This window comes from Ipomoea triloba, chromosome 14, assembly GCF_003576645.1.
Source record: "Ipomoea triloba cultivar NCNSP0323 chromosome 14, ASM357664v1".
NCBI lineage: Eukaryota > Viridiplantae > Streptophyta > Magnoliopsida > Solanales > Convolvulaceae > Ipomoea > Ipomoea triloba.
In genome coordinates this window covers 14,770,575-14,796,616 of record NC_044929.1, presented here as the reverse complement: position 1 = coordinate 14,796,616, position 26,042 = coordinate 14,770,575, and the positions used below count along the sequence as shown (strand labels likewise).

Sequence of the window (26,042 nt, the reverse complement as noted above, 5' to 3'; positions counted from 1 at the left end):
AATTCATTCCGTGCAATGCACGTGCAACAATACTATTTTTTTTTTTATGTTACCTAGCTACCTATCAGCGCACGTTTAAAAGTCTTCTTGAAATAAACCCCCAACTGAACACAATTAATGTCTAGCATCATAGTTGAAGACCCAATATAGAAATATCCTCAATTAAATTTAATAAATCATATTCAAAATTATTAAAATACCAAATGTGGAGATATCACCTGCCATAAATATATTACAATAGAATTCCACACCCAACCCAGAAACCCTATAAAAACCCTCTCTGGCTTAGTGAAAACCATTCATTTCTGCAGTTTCACCATGATGAGGCTGAGGAGGAGAAGTAGAATGAGTGGCCGTCGAACGTCCCGCCGGAGAAGTCCAAGAAACACGGTCGACGAGGGGTTGATGGTGTGGCTATGCATTGTGCCTCACGAGATTCATACGATCAAATTTGCTAGGATTATAATTATTACACATTTTGTTCACTTTACAATACACTTAGATTTTAACAAATTCATTCCGTGCAAGACATGTGCAAAAATATTAATTTTTTTTAAAAAAAAATCTATAAAAGTCATTTAAAATTTATAAAAGTTAAATCATTTTAATGTCTAGCATCATAGTTGAAGACCCAATATGGAAATATCTTTAACTAAATTTAATAAATCAAATTCAAAATTATTAAAATACCAAATGTGGAGATATCACCTATCATAAATATGTGGCAACAGAATTCCACACCCAAACAAGAAATCCTATATATAAAAACCCTCACCGGCTTACTACAATTCATTTCTCTTTCACCGTACCATGAGGCTCATGAAGAGAAGCTGTAGGAGTGGCCTAAGAATGCCCCGCCGCAAAAGTCAACGAAAGACGGCAGTGTCTCCGTATTTATAGCTATAGGCTTTGTTTCGTATATAACAAATTTGTCATTTTGACTTTTGGACAAACGTTAAAACGCCAAAAAAAATATTTGATTACTAAGTGGTTTGGAGCCTTGAAAAATAGTTACATTGCAAACATATAATTTGGTTTGCTTAACATGTACTCCGTATAACACAGGTAGGAGGGTTTTTTCTCTCTCTCTCTGTAAGAGTTCCCTCTTTCCTTGTGAGTGCTTTGTTTGCAGTGTTTGGTTTTCTTCCGTTTTGTGCGCTATGGAGAAAGGTGAACCAAGTGGTTTGAATGAAGCTTGTGCCGCTTTGGCTATTGGTGATGATGACGAAGGGGTTGTTGTTGAGGAGAATGATGTTCTGAAACCAAATTTCGATTACCAATTCGCTGCTATTGGCCGGGTGGTCACTGAACGGCAAGTGAAGTTAACCATTTTCCGGGATGTCATGGCTACGGCCTGAAAACCAATGCGAGGAGTGATGGTTCGAGAGTTGGGTTCAAATCGATTTTTGTTTCTCTTTTACCATGAGAAGGATATAACGAGGGTTCTTACTGATGGGCCCTGGATTTTTTATCAGAGTTTGATCGTTTTACAGCGTCTGAAGAATGGGGAGGATCCTATGGAGGTTACTTTGGAGAAGGCTTCCTTTTGGGTACAAATTCACAATCTTCCTACGGGTTTTCGGTCTAAAAAAGTTGCCACCATTGTAGGAAATCACGTTGGGGAGTTTGAGCAGGCTGACCAACGAAATTTCGAGGGTACGGGACGGAGTTTTCTTCGTGTACGTACGAGCATCAATATTTTGAAACCTTTGATAGCAAAAATGAAAATGAAAAAACAAGGAGGAGAATGGTTCTGGGTTGATCTCAGGTATGAACGACTTCCGTCGTTTTGTTTTCAGTGTGGCGTGATTGGACACGCTGACAAGTTTTGTCCAGTTGATTTCGATGAGCCTGTGGATGGATCGGCAAAACCTTTCGGCACTTGGTTGAGGGCTGGTGGCCGCTGGGCTGTGGTGGCTCCGACGAACAGATGGTTAGTGCTGGAGTCAACGGCGGGGGGGGGGGGGGGGGGGCTCGCCCTCACCTCAGTCGTTTCATGCAACTGCCCCCACTCAATGACTGTTGCAATAAATTCCCATCATTGCCAATCGTTACACGAGCACCTTCAGTTACAGCAAGCAGAGAGTGGGAATTTATTGCAACAGTCATTGAGTGGGGGCAGTTGCATGAAACGACTGAGGTGAGGGCGAGTAAACTAGGTCAGTTGAATGAGGACTTAAATGCTGATAGGGAGAGTGAGGGTGTGATATTGTGGATCAGAACGTCGTCGTATGGGGTTTGATTGGGTTGAGGGTAGTGGGCCAGGTGTTTGGGCTAGCCCAATGCTTGTTGAAGGCAATAGTCCTTTTATTTATGAGGAGGTGGGTCCTGGATGCCAGGCCCACCAAGATCAATGAGATGTTTTAGTTGGAACTACCGTGGGCTTGGAAATCCACTGGCAGTTCAAGTGTTGTTGGGCTTCGTCCTTCAAAAGAGGCCTGACATTTTATTTTTATCAGAAACTTTATAGTAAGATGGAGCGTGTTCGAGTCAGACTGGGTTATGATAACTGTTTTACTATTGATGTCGAAGGTAGAAATGGAGGTTTAGCTCTCCTCTGGAACGGTGGTATTGATGTTGAAGTTGTAGGCTATTCGAACCATTTTATAGACACGGTGGTCTCGCAACATGGGGTTGGGTCGTAGTGGCATTTCACGGGCTATTATGGCCATCCCGAGAGGTCGCGACGGCATTTCTCTTGGGCTCTCCTAAGGTATTTGTCTACTCTAAATTCTTTGCCTTGGCTCTTAATGGAGGATTTTAATGATATTATGTGGGCAAGGGAGAAGAGTGGGCGGCTTCCTCATCCTAAGTGGTTGAGGAGGGGTTTCTGTGAGGCTGTGACTGAGAGTGGTTTGCATGATTTTGAGTTTGAGGGATGTCAATTTACTTGGGAGAGAGATAGGGGATCTCAAAATTGGGTTAGGGAAAAGCTGGATAAGGTATTGGTGAACGGGTTGTAGCGTGAGATGTTTCCGTCGGCTCGGGCATGGGCGGTAGACGGGAGGTGTAGTGACCATCTCCCTTTGTTCTTACAACTTCATTCATTAGGTCGTAAGAGCTTTGTACGGGGGCTTAGATATGAGAATTCTTGGNGGGGGGGGGGGGGGGGGGGGGGGGGGGGGGGGGGGGGGGGGGGGGGGGGGGGGGGGGGGGGGGGGGGGGGGGGGGGGGGGGGGGGGGGGGGGGGGGGGGGGGGGGGGGGGGGGGGGGGGGGGGGGGGGGGGGGGGGGGGGGGGGGGGGCTCTCTGCTTGCTGTAACTGAAGGTGCTCGTGTAACGATTGGCAATGATGGGAATTTATTGCAACAGTCATTGAGTGGGGGGCAGTTGCATGAAACGACTGAGGTGAGGGCGAGTAAACTAGGTCAGTTGAATGAGGACTTAAATGCTGATAGGGAGAGTGAGGGTGTGATATTTGTGGATCAGAAACGTCGTCGTATGGGGTTTGATTGGGTTGAGGGTAGTGGGCCAGGTGTTTGGGCTAGCCCAATGCTTGTTGAAGGCAATAGTCCTTTTATTTATGAGGAGGTGGGTCCTGGATGCCAGGCCCACCAAGATCAATGAGATGTTTTAGTTGGAACTACCGTGGGCTTGGAAATCCACTGGCAGTTCAAGTGTTGTTGGGCTTCGTCCTTCAAAAGAGGCCTGACATTTTATTTTTATCAGAAACTTTATAGTAAGATGGAGCGTGTTCGAGTCAGACTGGGTTATGATAACTGTTTTACTATTGATGTCGAAGGTAGAAATGGAGGTTTAGCTCTCCTCTGGAACGGTGGTATTGATGTTGAAGTTGTAGGCTATTCGAACCATTTTATAGACACGGTGGTCTCGCAACATGGGGTTGGGTCGTAGTGGCATTTCACGGGCTATTATGGCCATCCCGAGAGGTCGCGACGGCATTTCTCTTGGGCTCTCCTAAGGTATTTGTCTACTCTAAATTCTTTGCCTTGGCTCTTAATGGAGGATTTTAATGATATTATGTGGGCAAGGGAGAAGAGTGGGCGGCTTCCTCATCCTAAGTGGTTGAGGAGGGGTTTCTGTGAGGCTGTGACTGAGAGTGGTTTGCATGATTTTGAGTTTGAGGGATGTCAATTTACTTGGGAGAGAGATAGGGGATCTCAAAATTGGGTTAGGGAAAAGCTGGATAAGGTATTGGTGAACGGGTTGTAGCGTGAGATGTTTCCGTCGGCTCGGGCATGGGCGGTAGACGGGAGGTGTAGTGACCATCTCCCTTTGTTCTTACAACTTCATTCATTAGGTCGTAAGAGCTTTGTACGGGGGCTTAGATATGAGAATTCTTGGGGAAAATTGGATGAGTGCAAGGGTATTGTGGAGGGGTTTTGGTCTCGTACCTCGAGTGTTCCTATTGGGACTCAGTTGGGGCAGTGTGGGAGAGCCGTTTGGAGTTGGGGTAGAGGGCGGAGGAAAAATGAGAGTGAGAGTTTGCAGTACTGTCAGCGGCACTTGACTACCCTGCGAAATCTTAGTGATGAGGAGAGTGTGAGGGAGTTTGGTGATGCTCAAAGGCAGTACATGACTTTAGTTCAGAATCAGAGTGATCGTTATAGACAAAGGGCAAAGGAGATGTGGTATGTTGGAGGCGATAGTAATACTCGCTTCTTCCATAATTCTGTTAATTGTCGAAGGAAGAAGAATCATATCCATTCTCTAAGAAACTCCAGAGGGGATGTTGTGACTGATGAAAGTGCAAAGGGAGAAATTATGGTCGATTACATACTTCGTTCACTGCAGACGGTAGGGATGATCGGCTAGTTCTGGAATGCTTAACCCGGCGTGTTTCTGATGATCAAAATTCCATGCTTTTGAAGGATATTACTTCGGTCGAGGTTCGTGCCGCACTGTATGCCATGCATCCTAACAAGTCCTCGGGTCCTGATGGCCTCTCTCCGGCGTTCTTCCAAACCCATTGGGACGTGGTGGGAGATGAGGTAGTTTCTTTCTGCCAATCTTTTCTTGTTAATGGTCATATGCCTGAGTCTATATTCCAAACCCATTGGGACGTGGTGGGAGATGAGGTAGTTTCTTTCTGCCAATCTTTTCTTGTTAATGGTCATATGCCTGAGTCTATAAATGATACACATATTGTTCTGATCCCCAAAAAGAAAAACCCCGATTTAATGTCAGATTTTCGCCCTATTTCTCTTTGTAATGTTGTTTATCGCATTTTAGCAAAAGTCTTTGCTAATAGATTAAGGGGGGTGCTAGATTCTGTTGTGTCTTGTGCTCAAAGTGCTTTTATCCCCGGGAGAGCTATTATTGATAATGTTTTAATTGCATATGAGTCTGTACATGCTATGAATCACTGTAAAAGGGCTATAGGGGGTTTTTGTGCTTTGAAAGTTGATATGAGTAAGGCATATGACCGGGTTGAATGAGGTTTTTTGGGTCGGGTCATGAACGGGTTGGGTTTTAGTAATAGGTGGGTTAGTTTGATGATGGAGTGTGTTTCTACTATTCAATATATGGTTTTGGTGGAGGGTAAGGAGTGGGGTCCCATTAATCCTACTAGAGGTTTACGGCAAGGTGATCCTCTTTCACCTTGTTTGTTTATTCTGATTGCTGAGAGTTTGAGTGCGATGCTAAGAAGGCTAGAGGAAGAAGGGGCTTTGCATGGGCTTAGTGTATGTGGCAAGGGGGGCTCCCAAGATTTCTCATTTGTTTTTTGTCGACGACTGTTTGTTTTTTTTTAGAGCAAATAACCTTGAGGCGGATCTTATTAGGGAAGTTTTGCGGGAGTATGGGGCGGCGAGTGTTCAGTTAGTGAATTTGGATAAATCCAATATTGTCTTTGGAAACCATGTTGAGCGGGAGGATAAGGAGGCTGTTTATGAGCAGTTGGGCATTCACGAACAGTATGATAGAGGAAAGTATCTGGGATTGCCAGGGTATGTTGGTAGGCGGAAAAGGGAAGTTTTGGGTTTTATTCGGGACAAAATCAGGGCTATAATTCCTCATTGGGGAAATAGGTTTTTGTCCCGGGCAGGCCGTGAGGTTCTCTTTAAGACGGTTCTCCAGAGTATCCCAAATTACGCTATGAATGTGTTTTTATTGCCGAAGGGGATGTGTGATGAGATTGAAAAGCTTATGAACGCGTTTTGGTGGGGTTGTGAGGGGCAGGGAAATAAGGGGATTCGGCGGACCACTTGGGATGCTTTATGTAAACCTAAGAAGTTTGGGGGCATGGGGTTCCGGACTGTGTGTGACATGAATATAGCAATGTTAGGAAAACAGTGATGGAAATTCCTAACTGCACCTGATTCTCTAGTCTCAAAGGTTTTCAAAGCCCGGTATTTTCCGAAGTGTTCCTTTCTAGAAGCTGGGGTAGGGTCGAATCCTTCGTTTGTGTGGACAAGCATTCGTGCGTCTCAGTCTATTGTGAGAGAAGGGTTTAGATGGAGGATGTGGATGGGGAGAAGGCGAGAATGTGGGGAACTCCTTGGTTGCTTGACTTAATTGACCCATATATTTCCACTCCTGATTCTCTGCAGTTGGGTAATCCCTATGTCAAATCCTTATTCTATACGGGTACTATGGAATGGGATGTGGAACTAATTAAAGATATTTTTGGTGAGAGGGATGTGAACCTTATTCTTAGCTTACCTACCCATATTTTACCACTGGTAGATTATGTTTGCTAGGCTAAAGAGGATGATGGGGCATATTCAGTTCGAAGTGCTTATAGGATAGCAAAGGGGTTGTTAAATGATTCTCGAGACTATGAGTGGACGGGGGTGTGGCGGTTAAACATTCCTCCTAAGGTTAAATGCTTTTTCTGGGCTTTGTGCTCTATGAACCTGCCTACCAAAGATGTTTTGATGATAAAACATGTTCCATGTGACCCTATCTGTCCCTTGTGCGGTATGGTGGAGGAATCGGCAGTCCATCTGTTTGCCAATTGTAGTTTTGCCCGTGCTTGTTGGACAGTGGTGAATCCAGAGTGGAGTTTGAGTTGGGTGGAGTCGATTCAGGAGTGGGTGTCGGTGATGTGGAGCTGTTTATCGAGTGAAGTGTGTGAGACAGTAGTCATGGTTTGTTGGGCTATATGGGAGAATAGGAATGCCATGGTTTGGCATAATCAGTGTAAAGACCCTATTACTTTGTTTCATCATGCTTCTCTGTTCATGGTAAACTAGAAACATGTTCGTGCTTCTGTGCAGGGGAATGGTCGACGTACTGGGCATCCTTTGAATTGTGGCCTTTGGTCACCTCCTCCTGTGGGTTATTTGAGAGTAAACATTGATGATGCTCTTGACTTTGCCCACCGAAGGACCAGCTTGGGTTGGGTCATGCGGACTGCTGAAGGGGTTGTCATAGGAGTAGTCATGAAGAGGATTGAAGGGCTCTTAGCAGTTCGTGAAGCTGAAGCTATGGGTGCCCGAGAAGCTCTAAGTTGGTTAAAAGGAAAAGGATGGAATCAGGTGATCATTGAGTCGGATGCTCAAGTCGTTACGGATGGGGTCTCTCGGGGTGGCAATGGATCTCCTTACGGTGCTGTATTACAAGAGATCCGGGTGCTAATGGATCAATTTGAGTCTGCTTCTCTCTGGTTTGTACGTCGTGAACTAAATATGCCGGCTCACGTTGTAGCAAAGAAGTCCCTGTATAATTCTAGCGATGTGTTGGCTGAGTATTGTGATTTTATTCCTCACTAGTTTTCGAACATGTTTGCTATGACTGGTTGATCTGCATTTTAATGAAAGTTGTTTGGTTTTCAAAAAAAAAAACTTATTTCCCGTTGTTCCTTTCACATAGAATTATATGACTAATATAATTCTTTTCCCACATAATTCCAAATACCCGTTAAACATTTTATTTTGAGATTGTTTGGTTATCAGCGGTTAGTGGTTAGCAGTAGCGGGTTGTGTTAGCGGTTATCAAATAGCGGATTGTATTAGCGGGTTTGACCAGCGGAATGTATTAACGGTTTGTAAAAAGATGTTTGTTAAAATTACATGTTTAGATTAGCCGTTAACATGTAAAATGACCAAAAGGGTATACATATATTTAATAATTTAATAATAATAATAATGTTTTTAAATAAAAAAATAAAAAGAAAAAAATAAAAAGAAAGAGATTTAATAATTTAATAATAATAATAATGTAAAAAAAAAAAAAAAAAAAAATTTTAAAAATTAAAAAAAAAAAAAATAAAAAAATAAAAAAAAAAAAAATATAAAAAAAAAAAAAAAAAAAATTTTAAAAATTAAAAAAAAAAAAAATAAAAAAATAAAAAAAAAAAAAATATAAAAAAAAAAAAAAAAAAAATTTTAAAAATTAAAAAAAAAAAAAAAGTAAAAAAAAAAAAAAAAAAAAAGAGGAGCTGCGCACAACGGCTCCCCTAAACCCCAACTTATCCCACATCGATGGGATAAGTGAGGAATGGAGCGTTGAGGCTCCTATGCTCCACATTTCATTTAACGGAGGCAGGCTCCTTAGGCTCCTTAATTGGAGCCTGCCCACTTAGTTCAATATTTTTTTTAAAAAAAAATGTAAAGTGCGTTTTGGAAATTTCGCAAAACGCCATTGCAAGTTTGCAACACGCTGTTATTTGCAGTGTATTGCACCTTAGCAGTTTGGAGTAAATCTGCTGCTCCAAACCGCTAGTAACCAAACATTGTTTTTAGCGTTTTGACCAAAGTCAAAATGTTGAAAACGCTGAATCCGTCAAAAATTGGCAGATCTGTCATTAACCAAACGCAGCCTTTGCCAACTTTATACGAGAAGCCACGCAACCATACACCTCTACCGTCCTCTAGACCCCACCCCAAACCACTTCATTTGGCTAGCCCAACACTACCATTAACATTAATTTTAACCTACTAAATCTTTAATTATTATGGATTCAATTTTCATATTTGTAATTGATTTTTTTTTTTGAAAAAAAAAATATAAATTCACACCTTTAATTGCGCGGATTGCGCCTGTGATTCAAATTAGACTTCCCCCAAGTTTCTTCCAAATAGGTTGGAAAACTTTGAACAGTTAAAACACGTGGGTTGAGATCTGCCTCTCACAAGTCACCAAAAGCCACCAAATTGGAACAAAACAAACAAACCGTCCAGATACAGAAAGGCAGAAAGAAGGAAAAAACAGCCATCTCTGAATCTTCTTGAATCTTTCATCTGTTTCATCATAAACTATCTGGTTGGAGAATTTTGGATCTCAAAGTTTTATTTATCATCGTCAAAATAAATTTTAAAAAAGAAAACATTTCTGATAATCGATAAACACACCCCAAAGAAATAGTAAGAATTTTTTTTAAATTCTACCGACTCTATTACAATATAGTATATGTTCATAATTAAGCAAAATTATTATTATTATTATTATTATTATTATTAAAAATAAGGAAAAGGAAAAAGAACCTTTTTTCTTTTTCCTTCTTGAGTTTCCGTCTTTGTCTAGATCACCTCACTTCCGTAACCTGCAAAGAAATCAAAGTTAAACCTGCTTACCCTTTTAGTCTAAGGGCATGAATCTATAAATTCACTTGCCAATCTCTAGCTTTCTTGAAAACCCACTCCACTTTTCTTGGCTTTCTCCAGGTTTCTTGAGAACCCATTTCTGCTTCCTTGATTTTCACCAGAGGGTTTGTTGTCTTTGTTTTATTGGAATTATTGATTCTGGGTGTCAGTGATGGGGACTTTGGGTGTAGTGGTTTCATCAATGGTGATGGACTCTCATTCCAGTCAATGCTTGTGTTTGAATGCTCTGCCTTCATGTAATCTGAGCGGTGGGGATTTAGCTTTACATAGGAATTCTTCTTCAACATCACTCTGCAGAAGGCAGATTAAAACCCCATGTTCATTGGAATTGAGCACTTCATTTCTGGATAGGAGGGGGTTGGGTAAAGGGCAAAGGGGAAATTTCAGCAGTTTGAAGAAGCAGAAGCAGCCAAAGAAGAGGGGCTTTACTGTGGTGAATGAGTTGGGTGGTCAGTATGAAGAGACATTTGAAGATGTGAAATCAGTAAGAACATTCCATTTGCTTAAAGTTAATGTACTTACAAGCAATTTATTCACAGCTGATGAAATGCTCATTGCCTGCAGCAAATTCTCAACTATTTCACATACAAAGCTGTGATGACTGTTCTAGACCAGCTTCAGGAAATGAACCCTCCACAGTATCAATGGCTCAATGGGTAAGCCCATCATCTTCCAATGTTTCACCTGTCAAGTTTCCTTGTCATAAAAGGGACAACCCCAGCCAAGTTGGTTAATCTATTGACTTGGTAACCACAAGGTTACAAGTTAAATTCCCGCAGGAGCGGCCTATTGGTATTGGCCTTGGTTTGATCCGGTCAGGAATGGGCAACGTTTACCTCCTTGTGTCCTTTACCGACTAGGATCACAATATGAGATTTATCTGATGCACACCCTCGGGTAATAGCTGCGGGTTTTTTTCGTCGCCCAAAAACTTTCCTTGTCATAATAACTTAAGTGGTTGGCTAAAACCCAACCCCTACTGCTTCTCTACATCATTGAATATTTAAGTCTAGAAAGACTCACCTTGATTGTAGTTGTGAATGACTAGCCGGTTGATTGTAGTTGTGAATGACTAGCCAGTACCAGAGTTCCAAATTTATGATACATGCATCTCAATAGTCTGTTGACTCTGCAGATTTATAGAAACAAATAAGCCTAGAGATGGGAAGCATTTCATTCGCAATCTTGTAAAGGTAATCATATACAAACCCTTGAATGCCATTTATGAATGTCCCATGCTTACTTCAACAGTATCATAGACATTTTGTGGAAAGTGGCAGAACAAGGAAATGGATAAAGGCAACAGCTGATTGTCATCTTATTACAGGAAAAACAAGACCTTGCAGAAAGAGTGATGATAACACGACTGCACCTCTATGGAAAATGGATAAAGGTATGAAATCCAAGTACTAAATGTTTTCCACCAACATTGCCTAAAAACTATGCGAAGGACATGGTAAATTGGAACTTAATGCAATTTTGTATCCTGTTCTGTTCTAGAAATGCGACCATGATGAACTGTATAACCAAATATCTGATCAAAACTTGGAGGTGATGCGTGAACGACTCGTGGAGATAGTGATTTGGCCATCAGATGACACAAATACAGAGGTGGTTGGGTGAAGGAATGGGAGCTCTACTGCCATCACCCAAGTTCTTTCATGTTTTTATTTCATTTCATTTCATTTCTTATGGTTGTAACTTAATAGTGTAGGTGTGTGCTTAGGAGGATTTGCTAAACAGTGTTTTATTTTATGCTATAACAGTCATAAGGAATCTTAGTTTTAATACCAAATGAGAAATTGTGTATAGAAATTCCATGTATCAGTTTGATTCTATTCTTGGATACAAACTATAATCTTATGTCTTATGGAATGATGAATCCCTATTGGAAGGCCATTCTGAAGATGAAAAGAGGTTTAATAAAAAACTAAGAAAAAAAAATACAGGCAACAAAAAGGCAATAAAGATGATCACAAAAAAGTAATGTGCAAATGCAACGACCAAATAATCTTAAATCACATCATAGGTATTGGATGCATACCATGCTCTTGTTTGCAAGATGCATACCATGCTCTTGTTTGCAAGACTGTTTAGAGTCACTTTCTGGAAGATCCCCAATCCAGGACACAGATTTAAGCAACTCTTCACCATCCAAACTCACCAGTAATCCTTGCATGAGCATACACCATTAATGAAGTGATGGAAACGATTTCCATCCCTCATAACTATTTCTCTCCCAGTCACTTGAGAAACATGTTTACTAAATTCATGGCAATCACCACAAATTCGTAAGTTTTTAATGATCAAAATTTGCCCCCCTTCTCTTACATTGATCAGTCCAAAAGCAATTGCCAGCTTCTCACTATGGCTAGAGATTCGCATGAGTTTCTCTTCTTCAGATTCATCATGAAGAACCCAACGTAGATCCGGTACATACCCTCTTTCCTTAATCAAAGACAATAAGGAGTTCAACTTCTTGTAAATTTCGACACATTGAGGGTGAGTTTTATCTCCTGCAATAAATTGATGGACTTTGTTTTTTGTCACAATCCAACTCTTTCCGGGAGGCTTTACCAAACCCTTTTCCTCAAGCATGGCTCTTAATCTGCTGACCTCAGTCCAAAGGCCAGCTGCTGCATATATATTTGATAACAAAATGTAATTGCCAGCATTCATTGGTTCAAGTTCAACGAGCTTTTCAAAGATAATATTTGCATGTTTAGTTTCACCATACACTCTACAGCCACCAAGGAGAGCTCTCAATACCGAGGCATCTGGTGAAATTGGCATTGAATTAATAAAGTTCCATGCCTCATCTAATAAACCTCCGCGTGCCAAGAGATCAACCACACAAGAATAGTGCACAAGTTCAGGGATCATGCCAAATTCATTAACCATAGAGTGATAAAGTTGCAATCCATCCTTTACCAACCCTGAATGGCTGCATGCAGATAAAGCAGATACAAATGTAACTCTAGTGGGGGAGAATCCATTCTCTAACATTTGAGAGTACACAAGCATAGCATCCTGTCCTCGCCCATGCATACCATAGCCTGCTATCATGGCATTCCATGAGACAATATTTTTCTTTGGTAAGGCTTTAAAAATTTTCTCAGCATATTGCATACACCCACATCTTGCATACATAGATATGAATGCATTTGCCATTGATAGATCAAAACCAAGTGAGGATGCCCTTCGCATTGCATAAGCATGTATGCACTGTCCTTGAGGAAGATAGACAAGATGCGTACATGAATTGAGAGCATTTATTATTGTAGCCAAATTAGGTTCCATTTGAATAACCATGTGGTGGAAAATCAATAGAGCTTTGAATGGTTCACCACAATTGACATAATTGGCAATCATAGCATTCCATGAGACTACATCTTTATTACCAAAGCTCTCAAACAAATTCATAGCTGCTGCTTCATCACTGCATTGCATATACATTTCTGTGATAGCGGTATTAACTTGTGGGTCAGTGTCAAGACATTGCTTTATAGCATACCCATGTATTGATCTGCCCACACATAGAAATGAATCATTATTGCAAGCAATGAGGACTGAAATAATTGTATGAGAGTTAGGTTGGACATCCATTTCATGCATCTGACAAAACAATGTAAATGCTTGATTGCCCAGTTCATTGTGTGCCAATGCTGAGATCATAATGTTCCATGACATTACATCCAAGTTTTTTGTCTTACTGAATATTCTCAGGGCATCTTCAACACAGTTTAACTCTCCATACATACTTAACAGCGCATTTATAGTGTACATGTTATTTTCAACTCCAAGTTTAATTACCTGACCATGCAGGCTATTCCCAAATCTCAAGCCATTGGCAAAGCTAAGACATAATGGGAGCATAATCACAATTGTTCTCTCATCTACACTAATGTCTTCCACATGCATTTTGTTTATCAACTTTACTGCTTCTTCAGTGCAGCCTCTCTCAACATATGCAGAAATCATAGAATTCCACAAGGCAGTATCTTTGGTAGAAGAAGATTGAAATAAAACATAACATGTTTCTATATATCCCATCTCACTATACATGTTTATCAATGCATTCACTACATTGAGATCTTTGTCATACCCACACTTCACTGCCAGTTGATGAACTTGCATACCTAATTCAACTGACCCAATTTCACCACATGCTTGTATGACAACAAGAATTGTCACAAGATCATAGTTCAAACCTTTCTTAAGCATTGCAGAAAAATTCTTTAAAACATCCATATACTCCCCATTGTCAAGAAAACCACTTATCATTGCATTCCAGCTTGCTATACACCTCGAAGTTAATGATTCAAGAACCCTATATGCAATGTCCACATCAAACCTTGAATAAAACCCAATCAAAGAAGTAGCAACATGTGCATTCCTATCCAAGAGTCCATTTCTCAAACAATACCCGTGAACCCCCATCCCAAGCCTAAAGTCCGAGAGCTCCCCAGAAGCAATAAGCAATGACACCGCTGTCCTCGAATTCGGTCTAAAATTTTCCCTCTGCATCTCCTTAACCAAACATAAAGCCACCTCATATTCCCGGCACTCCACGCTCCCAGAAATCATTGCGTTCCAAGAAACCACATCTTTCTCGGGAATTCCATCAAATACATGGAGTGCATCTTCAAAACTGCCACACTTGCAGTAAAAGTCAATCAGAGCAGTACCCACTCTCACATCTTTAATCAAATGCGTGCCGTTGATGTCTCCGTGAATCTTCCTCCCTCTTTCGACGGCCTGCAACTTGCCGCATGCCTTGAGAACGAGGGGCAGTGTAGTGTTGTCCGGGAAAATGCCCAGTGATTCCATCTGGGTATATGCCTTGAGTATCGCATTATCGTTTTTCAGCTTCGCTTGGCGCTTGATGATTGAGTTCCATTGTCTGGAGTGGTCGGACTGGAAGTTCAGTGTTGTGAGTGCTTCCATTGTTGCCTCGAAAAGTCGTTAGATTATGAGCGGTTAGGTCAACAGTAGAAAATGTAAAAGGAAAATGAATACGTTAAGTTAATACAGTATTATTATGGTTAGATTATGAGCGGTTAGGTGACCATAGCCGGAGTAAACTAGAGGGGGAAATTTAAAACTTTATGGTTACTAAATCAACCAGGGGCGGACGTAATTGGGATTATCCAAACTAACATCTAAAATTTAAATCAAATTTTAAAATTTAGATGAACTCAAATAGTTATCGATTCGGATATTGTGAATTTTGCTATATCAAAATTTCTGAATATAAATTCTGTTCAGATATCAAGTGTTAAAATTTTATCCATACTCGACTCGAAACTCAAACTAACAAAAATTTTATTATAAATATAATAATATAAATTATATATTTAGTTTGAAATGTATATCATAATTATTAGTATTTTGTCTTATATTTAGTTTGATAGTATATGAAAAATATAAATACAAAAATAATAAAATTATTAAAAACAAATCAAAATTGATTAAATAAAATTTTGGGTATATCCAAACTAACCCGAAATAATTTCACCCAAATCAAACATATCTGAATTCAATTTGGTTCAAATACCGCTTGTCAAAAATATCATCCAAAATTTTAGAATATCTGAAACAAAAATTGAGTATCACCCGAACCGAACGACGTTCACCCCCAAAAATCAATTGATCAACTCGATTGGGTTGTTCAAAAAAAAAAAAAAAAAACATTTCTCATTACCTTGTGGATCAAGGTAGTCTCATTACCTTCTTCTCAAAAACCCTAATGAGAAGAAGGTAATAAGATTAGTATTTACACATTTTAGTCCACCTTTTTATTCCTACACATTTTTGTCTTATCATTGTAAAATCAACACAAAAATGTCAAGTATCCAGATTAGATTACTTAAATTTCCAGATTTCTTTAAAATATATTCTTAAAAACGTAACACACATTCCCATGATACATCATAAAAACTCAAACCATGCACTCAGCCTCCAGTAGCGCCGGTACTTGATAGAGATACCCAATTCAAGGCCATGAAACCGATGTAAAAGATTGGCATTGATTGCACGTGTTCTCACTTTGCATGCACGCACGCGCTATGCACTGACAATATATATAATTAAGAGAAATTTGCGCAGAATTGTAGCCAAGTAGTGGAGATGGAAGAAGACAGCAACACCCAATTCACAGCGCAATATATACAGAGGAATTTGACCGAAAGTAAAGTTGAATAGGATGGATTACATATTGGTACACAAATTTAATAAAGTTTATTTTATTTTTATTGAATTTGTACCTTAAAAATTTAAGGATTCTTTACCTCCGATAAACTAGTAAATAAGGTAAATAGTTTAATGCGTCTCAATTTGCCTATCGTCCTTGAATACTGTTATGCCCAACAAAGTTAAATATATATATATTTTTTTATGTAAGATATTTTAAGTAATAAAATTATAAATGTTGTATTTATGCAATTTGTTTTTAGACATTTCAATAACAGTAAGAAGCTCAAATTTAGAGATTGTGAGTATTTGTCTTGATAAATAAATTTCCAAATTAAAATTTAATGGTTTAAATTTAGTACTAGATATGTAACTTTGATTTTAATTGCATTCTAAAATTAGTTTAATAATTTCATAAATTCGGAAAAAAGGTAGATGGAGCATGTGACAAGTGTTGGAAAAAATGCAAGCCATGAAATATTTGTGGTTCTCATTTTTCTTGGTGATTTAGTCTTAACCACAAGTTGAATAAGTGGCCAAGATTTGTTAGGTGGTATGTGGTTATAATCATTTGCCCTATACTATTTAAGGGAGATTATCTAAGAGTTCAAATACACCAAACATTAAAGTCTCTTTCTCCCCTTTAATTCTCTGTCCCATTATCTGAGCAAAGTGAGGTTCGCCTGGGCTATAGTTGGTGTAAACTTAGCTCAGCTAGTCTGTGTAACCTGTCGGAAGCGTGCCGGGATTGTTAACTACACCGTTACCGGGAAAATAACGCTTTTAACTGTTGGGAAATAGAGATAACGTCAACTTATTATGACACTCTTTAGGAAAAGGATAACAGCTAAACCAGAAAAAGATGTCTGGGCAGTGTTATTGTAACACGGCGCAGACATCTTTTTCTGGTTTAGTTGTTATCTTTTTCCTAAAGAGTGTCAGAATAAGTTGACGTTGTCTTTATTTCCCAACAACAAGTGCATGCATGCACCATTGACACACCATAGATGGTGGGAAACAAACGGTCCGGGCTGGTTTTGGGAGCTATGATTACAGCGACATTGTACTGTTGTTTACAATTCCGATGTTGGTGTGTGGGATATGGCCGTCCACAAAGATACTTAATTTTTAAATATACGGAGTAATTATAAAATAGAAATTAAAATTATTATGGAGTGAATAAAGTTATAGATTATGTGAAGAAATTAAAGTACGTCGTGGGGACACAAAATGAGAGAAGGATTTCGGAGAAAATAAAGGAAGAAATTAAATAGTGATGTAGAAGATTTAGGTCACACAACATAGCATACTTTATTTTCTTGTTTAGTATTTAATTTTTAAATGGATTAATTTAGACATCTTTTGGTGTTCAATTAGCCTATAGTAGGTGTTGGCACTCCATGGATGGTGGGGAACAACCACCATCATTTATGTAAATAATAATCATAATAATAATTTTTGTAATTAATTTTTTAATTTTTATTTTGAAAGCAATTACCTTAATGGTAAATAATTTTTTTTTAATTAGTATATAACTCGATTGTGTTCTCACTTGGCATGCACGCACGCAGAATTAAGAGAAGTTTTTGCAGAATTCCATCCAGCCGAGGAGTAGAGATGGAAGGGGAAAAGGAAGAAGACAGTACCTGACGCGATGAAGCCGATGTAAACTATGGTCAACTAGCTTCAATTATATTATATTCCTCCATTTTTTGTTCATTTCGGCCTTGCAAGACTCGCAGTTGTAGCAAAAAAAAAAAAGCTTTGGTGGTTAATCCAAATTTCTTCATACGGAGACATGATCCAGATTGCCTATTTTTGGTAGATGAAGTAGTCGCCGCTGGGTGACCGTAGAACGTCATCATAGCTCCGAACACCCTGTTGCTCATCGTCGTTTTGCTTTAGGCCGGAATGGAAGTCAAGATTTAATTTGCACGTCTGATCGATTCGAGTAAAACCACAGAAAAGATAGAGATTAGGTCTTGAATTTATATATAGGAATTTGACGAAAGTAAAATTGAGTAGGATGGATGAACAAAATTTGAGAGATTCATTAAATTTATACAGTAGTGAATATATATATATAATATATTGCCGCATGCACCACCACCGCCCCGCCGAGATGAGGAGCATACAGTGTGTTCTCACGTTGCTTGCATGCACGCACTACGCACACAGTTAAGAGAAATTTAAGTTGTGTTTTCTTTTTAAAAAACAATTTAAGTTGTGTTTAGTTTATGAGTTTCTTTTTATTTTTATTCATGATGATTGTGGGGTGTTTTTGTAATGAAATTATAAGTGTTGTTGTACTTATGCAAAACAATAATTTTTAGACATTTCAATAACAGTAAGAAGGACAAATTTAGGGATTGAGAGTAATTGTTTTAATAAATTAATTTTCAAAATAAGATTTAATGGTTTATATTTTTTCGATCAATAGGAGGGAAGTATTGAACAAAAGTTTTTTTTTTTTGGCTCTTCTCAACAACTCTTCTCCCACATGGGATGTCCATTATATATATTGACTCCATTCTATCTTTGTGATTTTTTTTAAGAACATCCATGCTATCTTTGTTAAGCAGTGCTTTAATCACGAAAGGCGACCCAACATAACATCGATTTTAATTAAACTCCAAAATTATTTTCAACTAATTTCTTATTAAATGAAACATTTCATAAATGCTTTTTATTTTTCTTAGATTTTTCTTTTTCTTATAGATTTTCATATACAAATTAAATAAATTTGATATTGAAATGACATTTTTTAAATCTTTATTGTATATTTGTGATGCGACAACTTGTCACAATATAAAGTGACTGTTTGTGAATGATAATTATAGAAATGCCTTAATATTTTTTTCCCTTTTTCTTTCTTTCGATACTTAAGAGAAGAAAATAAGAAAATCACATGAAATAAGATGCAACGGACACACCAACATAATCAGTTGTTAAGAGTAGGCAAAGAACATTTACATACCTTAGGCTAATCCAAGACATGGATGCTTATTATATCGCACGTACAACTTTCCGTACAACTTTCCTACGAGATCCCTGGTTTGCTACATCGTTCTAGAGCTTTCTTGCATTTGTACATAGCATTTCATAGTTTGTAAAATATTCTAGAGAATGTACATGGCCACTGAAGGCTATAGAGATGCATAGGACATTAGAGGGAACCCTAAGTTTATATAGAGAATTTTGGAGGATTCTAGAGAATAAATCATAGTCATAGGATTAAGTAGATACCACCATCCATTGAGGAGAGGTCTCATTTCTAAATAATAATAATAATAATAACTTTTGTAATTAATTTTTAAATATTTATTTTGAAAGCAATTACCTTAATAGTAATTATTTTGTTTTGTTTAATTAGTATTTAACTTGATTGTGTTCTCACTTGGCATGCACGCACGCACTTGATGAGGCGCCACTTGAGGAGGCGAACGCACTTGATGAGGCGGATGCCACTTGAGGAGGAGGACGCACTTGATGAAGCGGACGCCACTTGAGGAGGCGGACGCGCTAGATGAGGCGGACGCAACTTGAGAAGGTGGACGCACTTGATGAGGCGGACGCCACATGAGGCGGATGCACTTGATGAGGCGCCACTTGAGGAGGCGAACGCCACTTGATGAGGAGGCGGACACGCTTATGGAGGCGGAGGCGCGGACGCATGGGAGGCACCGCCTCTGGCATGTCGGCGATCTCGTTGGTGCTGCTCCAGCTTCTCAGCTCCGTTGACCACGTGGTGGCGTCTTCAAGCGCGCCTTGCCAACAAGGGCGAGCGGGCCAACCGTCTCATGAACTTGTTGCAAAACCACACCCAGTTCGGGTTCATCGCGGTCAACTTGGGCTATACCACGAAGATCCCCCTTGCGACCATGGTTACCGTTGCAGTACAGGATCCATGGGAGCTGCTAGATCCTAATCCATCCATCTACAATGATAAGCTAGTATTTAGTAATATGTAGAGCTTGCTTGAGATCTGATCTCAGCTCTCAACGAGAGCACCAATGACGGTAAGTATTGTTATCGGAGTATATTTTATGTATTAGTTCAGTACAATGAGTAAGTACAATAGGTAATTTTTTTTAGTATAATAGTGTTTGCGTGTGTCAAAATGCCTCCTTTTTCCTCCTACAACATGCCTCTACTTATACCACAGGTATAAAGACTCCTTGTGCTTGTAACAGTTGCTTAATATCTACACAAAGTGCAGGTAATGACTCCAAGGAGCCGTTGGAGTAACTCTTTTCTTCAATGTGTCCTTCTTGTGTAACGGATGACTGTTAACTTTTTGAGCCTGTCTGTCTTCTTGTGGTTCGGACCGGGTGCTGCTTGCCCAATTATCTTGTCACATGCAGTAGGAAAGTCTTATGCACGACCATTTCCCAGACCATACACCTTTTGCCTATAAGATCGCATTTTGGAAAACACTGAACGACCAGGCACAACCTCACGCACAATTGTTCTTGAGGTTGTGTGTTAGCACGTTCATTCCATTATATTGGTATACACGGGCTTGTCACGCCCATATAGTAGCTCGTGCTTGTGCTCCTATTCTATATTTAAGAATTTTTTTCAGCAATCTTTTAGGGGGTAGATCTAGGAACGAAGTATTAGGCTAGTTTCTTATTTATAAGTTATCTCTCACGTTTGTAACTATCGATTAGAGTTGGATTCAACCATAAATCTGACATCTTTAATAGAGAAGGTTTTTTTTTTTTAATTCGTTGTGCATGTATATACGCACAATAGATCATGAATGCAAAAAATAATCATAATGATAGATTGTAATGAAAACTTGGTTATAACAATCCGAACATATGTCCGACACCAATATTTCTTAAATTTATTGATAACTATGAGACCCTTTATAGTTATTTCACATACCAAAATATTATCAAAGAAACCTCATATATAGTACAATCGATTTGGTAGCATTTTTTAGAAAGACTAAGTCCTGAATTACAAATACTCACCAGATTCATTAAAAATTATATTATCAATTTCTCCTTAACTCAAAAGCACATCAAGTTTATGCTAAGTACCACGCACTGGATTAAAATATCAATCAGAATATATATATATATATATATATATATATATATATATATATATATATATATAATAGATGTGTCTGGTTGAGTTTTCCTGCCAAACTGAAGGGCATTTTAGTAATATCAACATATTGAACAAAAATATCATTTCACAAAATAAAAAAAAAAAGATATTAATATGTGTAATTAATTGAATAGATTTTACTAATTACTATACATATATTCCGTAATTAATTGAATAGATTTTACTAATTACTATGCATATATATGTAAAATCTAATAAATTAATTACGGAATATATGCATAGTAATTAGTAAAATCTATTCAATTATTAATTGAATAGATTTTAGTATAATTTAATTAATTTAATACTATTACACCATTTTCACTGTTTAACCAAAAAAATCCAAAAATTCAAATATTAGTATCCAAAATAATATCCGATTGATATCAATTCTATATCTTTAGACTTACACTCAACAACCAAAGTTTACACTACAATGATTATACATATATTACTAATTAAGCCATTTTATCACATTTGATTATCTTTATTTTTTAACTACAATTAATAGTATTGCTGTTTTCTCACATTTTATCTCCATAATTTATTATCTTTTAATAGACTATTTTTATGCTCGTATAAGGTAATTAAGTATTACATATTAGTATACACAATATTTTCTCCATTGATTAATATGTTTTAAAAGTTTATATTATTACTCCATTTTACGTCTTTTAATAGTCTATTTTTATATACACGCTAATTAATTCAATAATTAGACAAATTACTACATATATTACGCCATTTTGTTACCTTTTATTACCATAATTTATTATTACCTTTTAATAGATTATTTCATACTACAGATTAGTTATACCTCATTTTTCTCTTTTGAGTTTTGATTAGCCTATTTTAAAAGTTTTTCTAGTATACTTCTTATCTAATGAATTCCAATACCACTATATAAATCATGCAACCAATTCCACATTTTCCACTCCATCTTACCATTTTAGCCACATAAAAAAAAACTACATATAAAAACTACGTATAGTAATTTGATTGTTGGAATTTTACGTACATTAACATAATATAGTAATATTTTTTTAATACTATAATATACATCATATAGTAATTTAATTTGATTGTTGGAATTTTTTTTTTGAATATTATCATGAGAGAAATTTAATTACGTGCATTAACATAATATAGTACTCTATAATATATTTTTTAATACTATAATATACATCATATAGTAATTTGATTGTTGAAATTTTTATTTTTTTTGAATATTATCATGAGAGAACTTTAATTACGTACATTAATAGAGTATAGTAATAAATGTTGCCTCCCTTTTCTCTCTAAAATCAAACGCCTTTCTCTGCTGCTCAACTTCGGCTTCCACAGCCGGCCTCCGGCCGGAGTTCTAATGGAGCTTTGAGCCGGCGGTTTTGGTCACCTTCTACGTTTGCTCTCGCTCTTCTTCCGCCCTGACCACCGTCGCAGCTCCGTCCGCCTCCAACCACCACCACAAATTTTCTTCTTCCGTTTTCTCTCCCTTTGAATAAAATAATAGTAGGTAGGTATTGGGGTTTGTGTTGGTAGTCTTAAACTCCCAACCATACTTTGACTTTACCCACTTTTTATTTTCTCTATTATTGTGTTTTCCTCTCGTTACTTTCACGAGCATTTTTTTTCTCTTGTTACTTTCACGAGCTTTTCATTTTCATTAGCATAAATCGTTTAGTTTGGTTTCGGCAAGTGTTGATCTTATCCTGGGCGAGCAAAAAAGAATGATGACGAAGACCCAGATCTTTGATGAAACTTTAAGCTCCTTGAAGGAACATAGCTTCTTAGTTATGAAACAGTTTGCGATTCAAGTTTTCTATAGCATAATTAGAAAAGTTGTTTTTATGTCTGACTGTAAGAAATGGTTTACCATTTCATTGATCATTGATGTAAACATTTTATGTTATGAATTAATGGAATAGCTACGTTTACCTTTCAAAAAAAAAAAAGAGTATAGTAATATTTTTTTAATACTATAATACTATAATAAACATCATAGTATAGACTAAAATGAGCGGGAAAGCTAGCACTTCTGTTTTAATATATATATATATATATATAGATTGTAAAATAATAATGGAGAATTGTTGTTCCCCACCATCCGTGACGTGTTAATGGTGAATGCTCGCACTTGTCCATTACTAAATTTAAACCATTAAATAATTATCTTTTAATAGACTATTTTTATGCTCGTATAAGGTAATTAAGTATTACATATTAGTATACACAATATTTTCTCCATTGATTAATATGTTTTAAAAGTTTATATTATTACTCCATTTTACGTCTTTTAATAGTCTATTTTTATATACACGCTAATTAATTCAATAATTAGACAAATTACTACATATATTACGCCATTTTGTTACCTTTTATTACCATAATTTATTATTACCTTTTAATAGATTATTTCATACTACAGATTAGTTATACCTCATTTTTCTCTTTTGAGTTTTGATTAGCCTATTTTAAAAGTTTTTCTAGTATACTTCTTATCTAATGAATTCCAATACCACTATATAAATCATGCAACCAATTCCACATTTTCCACTCCATCTTACCATTTTAGCCACATAAAAAAAAACTACATATAAAAACTACGTATAGTAATTTGATTGTTGGAATTTTACGTACATTAACATAATATAGTAATATTTTTTTAATACTATAATATACATCATATAGTAATTTAATTTGATTGTTGGAATTTTTTTTTGAATATTATCATGAGAGAAATTTAATTACGTGCATTAACATAATATAGTACTCTATAATATATTTTTTAATACTATAATATACATCATAGTACTCTATAATATATTTTTTAATACTATAATATACATCATATAGTAATTTGATTGTTGAAATTTTTATTTTTTTTGAATATTATCATGAGAGAACTTTAATTACGTACATTAATAGAGTATAGTAATAAATGTTGCCTCCCTTTTCTCTCTAAAATCAAACGCCTTTCTCTGCTGCTCAACTTCGGCTTCCACAGCCGGCCTCCGGCCGGAGTTCTAATGGAGCTTTGAGCCGGCGGTTTTGGTCACCTTCTACGTTTGCTCTCGCTCTTCTTCCGCCCTGACCACCGTCGCAGCTCCGTCCGCCTCCAACCACCACCACAAATTTTCTTCTTCCGTTTTCTCTCCCTTTGAATAAAATAATAGTAGGTAGGTATTGGGGTTTGTGTTGGTAGTCTTAAACTCCCAACCATACTTTGACTTTACCCACTTTTTATTTTCTCTATTATTGTGTTTTCCTCTCGTTACTTTCACGAGCATTTTTTTTCTCTTGTTACTTTCACGAGCTTTTCATTTTCATTAGCATAAATCGTTTAGTTTGGTTTCGGCAAGTGTTGATCTTATCCTGGGCGAGCAAAAAAGAATGATGACGAAGACCCAGATCTTTGATGAAACTTTAAGCTCCTTGAAGGAACATAGCTTCTTAGTTATGAAACAGTTTGCGATTCAAGTTTTCTATAGCATAATTAGAAAAGTTGTTTTTATGTCTGACTGTAAGAAATGGTTTACCATTTCATTGATCATTGATGTAAACATTTTATGTTATGAATTAATGGAATAGCTACGTTTACCTTTCAAAAAAAAAAAGAGTATAGTAATATTTTTTTAATACTATAATACTATAATAAACATCATAGTATAGACTAAAATGAGCGGGAAAGCTAGCACTTCTGTTTTAATATATATATATATATATATATATATATTGTAAAATAATAATGGAGAATTGTTGTTCCCCACCATCCGTGACGTGTTAATGGTGAATGCTCGCACTTGTCCATTACTAAATTTAAACCATTAAATAATCTTACTTTGGAAATTTATTTATCAAGTCAAATGCTTACGACCTCTAAATTTGTCCTTATGACCGTTATTGAAATGTCAAAAAATATTGCATAAATACAACATTTATAATTTTATTACTTAAAATATCTTACATAGAAAAAGTATAAATTTGACCTTGTAGGGCGTAACAATGGTCAAGGACAATAGGCAAATTGATACACATACATTCAGCTATTTACCTCATTTACTAGTCTATCATATAAGAGCGTAAGGAACCCTTAAATTTAGGGTACAAATTCAATAAAAATAAAACAAACTTTATTAAATTTGTGTGCTCAACACTATGTAATAAGTCTAAATTTAGTGAATATATCTCTCAAATTTTGTTCATATATTCATCCTACTTTCGATAAATTCCTATATATAAATTCAAGACGATCAACTCTAATCTTGATCATTTTTTGTGTTTTTACTCAGATTGATAAATCTCGACTTTCATTCCGATCTAAAGTAGAACAGCGATGAGCAGCAGGGTGTTCGGAGCTATGATGACAGTGACATTGTTGTTTTCAATCTCGGTGTTGCTATGTGGGATATGGCACTCAAACGCCGCCGCGTCGGACAAGCAGGTGATGGGCATCGCCGTTTTAATCCTCCTGCTTTCATTCATAGGCTTCATAGGGTGGTCTTGCTCTCTGGACAAGCCGATTGTTATTGTTTCTGATGATGTTTTACGGTCACCCAACGGCGGCTATTTCATCTACCAGAGACAGGCAACTTGGATCATGTCTCCGTATGAAGAAATTTGGATTAACCAACAAACCTTTTTTTGCTACAGCTGCGAGTCTTGCAAGGCCGAAATGAACAAAAAATGGAGGAAGGTGACCATCTTTTACATAGGTTTCATGGCCTTGGCTATCTGTGTCGGCTACTAGACCGCCGTCAAGTACCGGCACTACTAATGCTTGGTTAGGCTAACTTTTTACAATGTATTAATTATGGGAATTGAATGTGTGTTTTTAGGATGAAATATATTTTAAAGATAAAGATCGAAATCTGGAAATTTAAGTAATCTGATCTATATATCTGTTGAATTTATTTGGCATATATACAAACACAAGCACAAGCATTTTGGCGCCCACTAACATTTCTTTTTTCTCTTAGCTTTTGTTTGGCAAAGCTGCTGTAAGTTTTCGATAAGATCTTTAATAATATCAATATCCTAGAAAATTCATGATTTACCAATAAAAATTCTAATTATAAAAAAAAATAGTAAGATCTTATAAGATTTACAGTTTGAAATCTCGATTCAAACATTCATTAAAAGTATTGGATAGTTGTAAAAAACCCGACTTACTTCATTTCCCTTTTTTTGATCCTTTCCAGTGAAAAGACCCTACTAG

The 26,042-nt window shown here is 37.2% G+C and overlaps 3 protein-coding genes across 4 annotated transcripts; 2 read left to right on the top strand and 1 right to left on the bottom strand.

The window, feature by feature from the left end:
- Positions 1 to 2,532: 2,532 nt before the first annotated feature.
- Positions 2,533 to 7,747, top strand: LOC116003486. Of its 2 annotated transcripts, XM_031243374.1 has the most exons (4): positions 2,533 to 3,079; positions 4,289 to 4,757; positions 4,832 to 5,038; positions 7,181 to 7,747. In XM_031243374.1, exons 1-4 carry the CDS (start codon positions 2,970 to 2,972, stop codon positions 7,673 to 7,675), a joined length of 1,281 nt encoding a protein of 426 aa, XP_031099234.1. In that variant the 5' UTR covers positions 2,533 to 2,969; the 3' UTR covers positions 7,676 to 7,747. The 2 variants fall into 2 exon arrangements, with proteins under 2 accessions (XP_031099234.1, XP_031099235.1); XM_031243375.1 differs by lacking the exon at positions 2,533 to 3,079 and having other exon boundaries at positions 3,740 to 4,757; positions 4,832 to 4,951.
- A 1,880-nt stretch (positions 7,748 to 9,627) lies between these two features.
- Positions 9,628 to 11,378, top strand: LOC116005141 (chaperonin-like RbcX protein 2, chloroplastic). Its single transcript, XM_031245394.1, has 5 exons — positions 9,628 to 9,992; positions 10,073 to 10,164; positions 10,644 to 10,701; positions 10,836 to 10,901; positions 11,009 to 11,378. The coding sequence occupies exons 1-5, from the start codon at positions 9,660 to 9,662 to the stop codon at positions 11,129 to 11,131; spliced, it is 672 nt and encodes a 223-aa protein (XP_031101254.1). The 5' UTR covers positions 9,628 to 9,659; the 3' UTR covers positions 11,132 to 11,378.
- On the bottom strand, positions 10,077 to 14,493 carry LOC116005140 (pentatricopeptide repeat-containing protein At3g62890-like). Its single transcript, XM_031245393.1, has 3 exons — positions 11,553 to 14,493; positions 10,532 to 10,637; positions 10,077 to 10,192 (listed from the first exon to the last, which is right to left on the bottom strand). The coding sequence occupies exon 1, from the start codon at positions 14,453 to 14,455 to the stop codon at positions 11,669 to 11,671; it is 2,787 nt and encodes a 928-aa protein (XP_031101253.1). The 5' UTR covers positions 14,456 to 14,493; the 3' UTR covers positions 10,077 to 10,192; positions 10,532 to 10,637; positions 11,553 to 11,668.
- Positions 14,494 to 26,042: the final 11,549 nt, after the last annotated feature.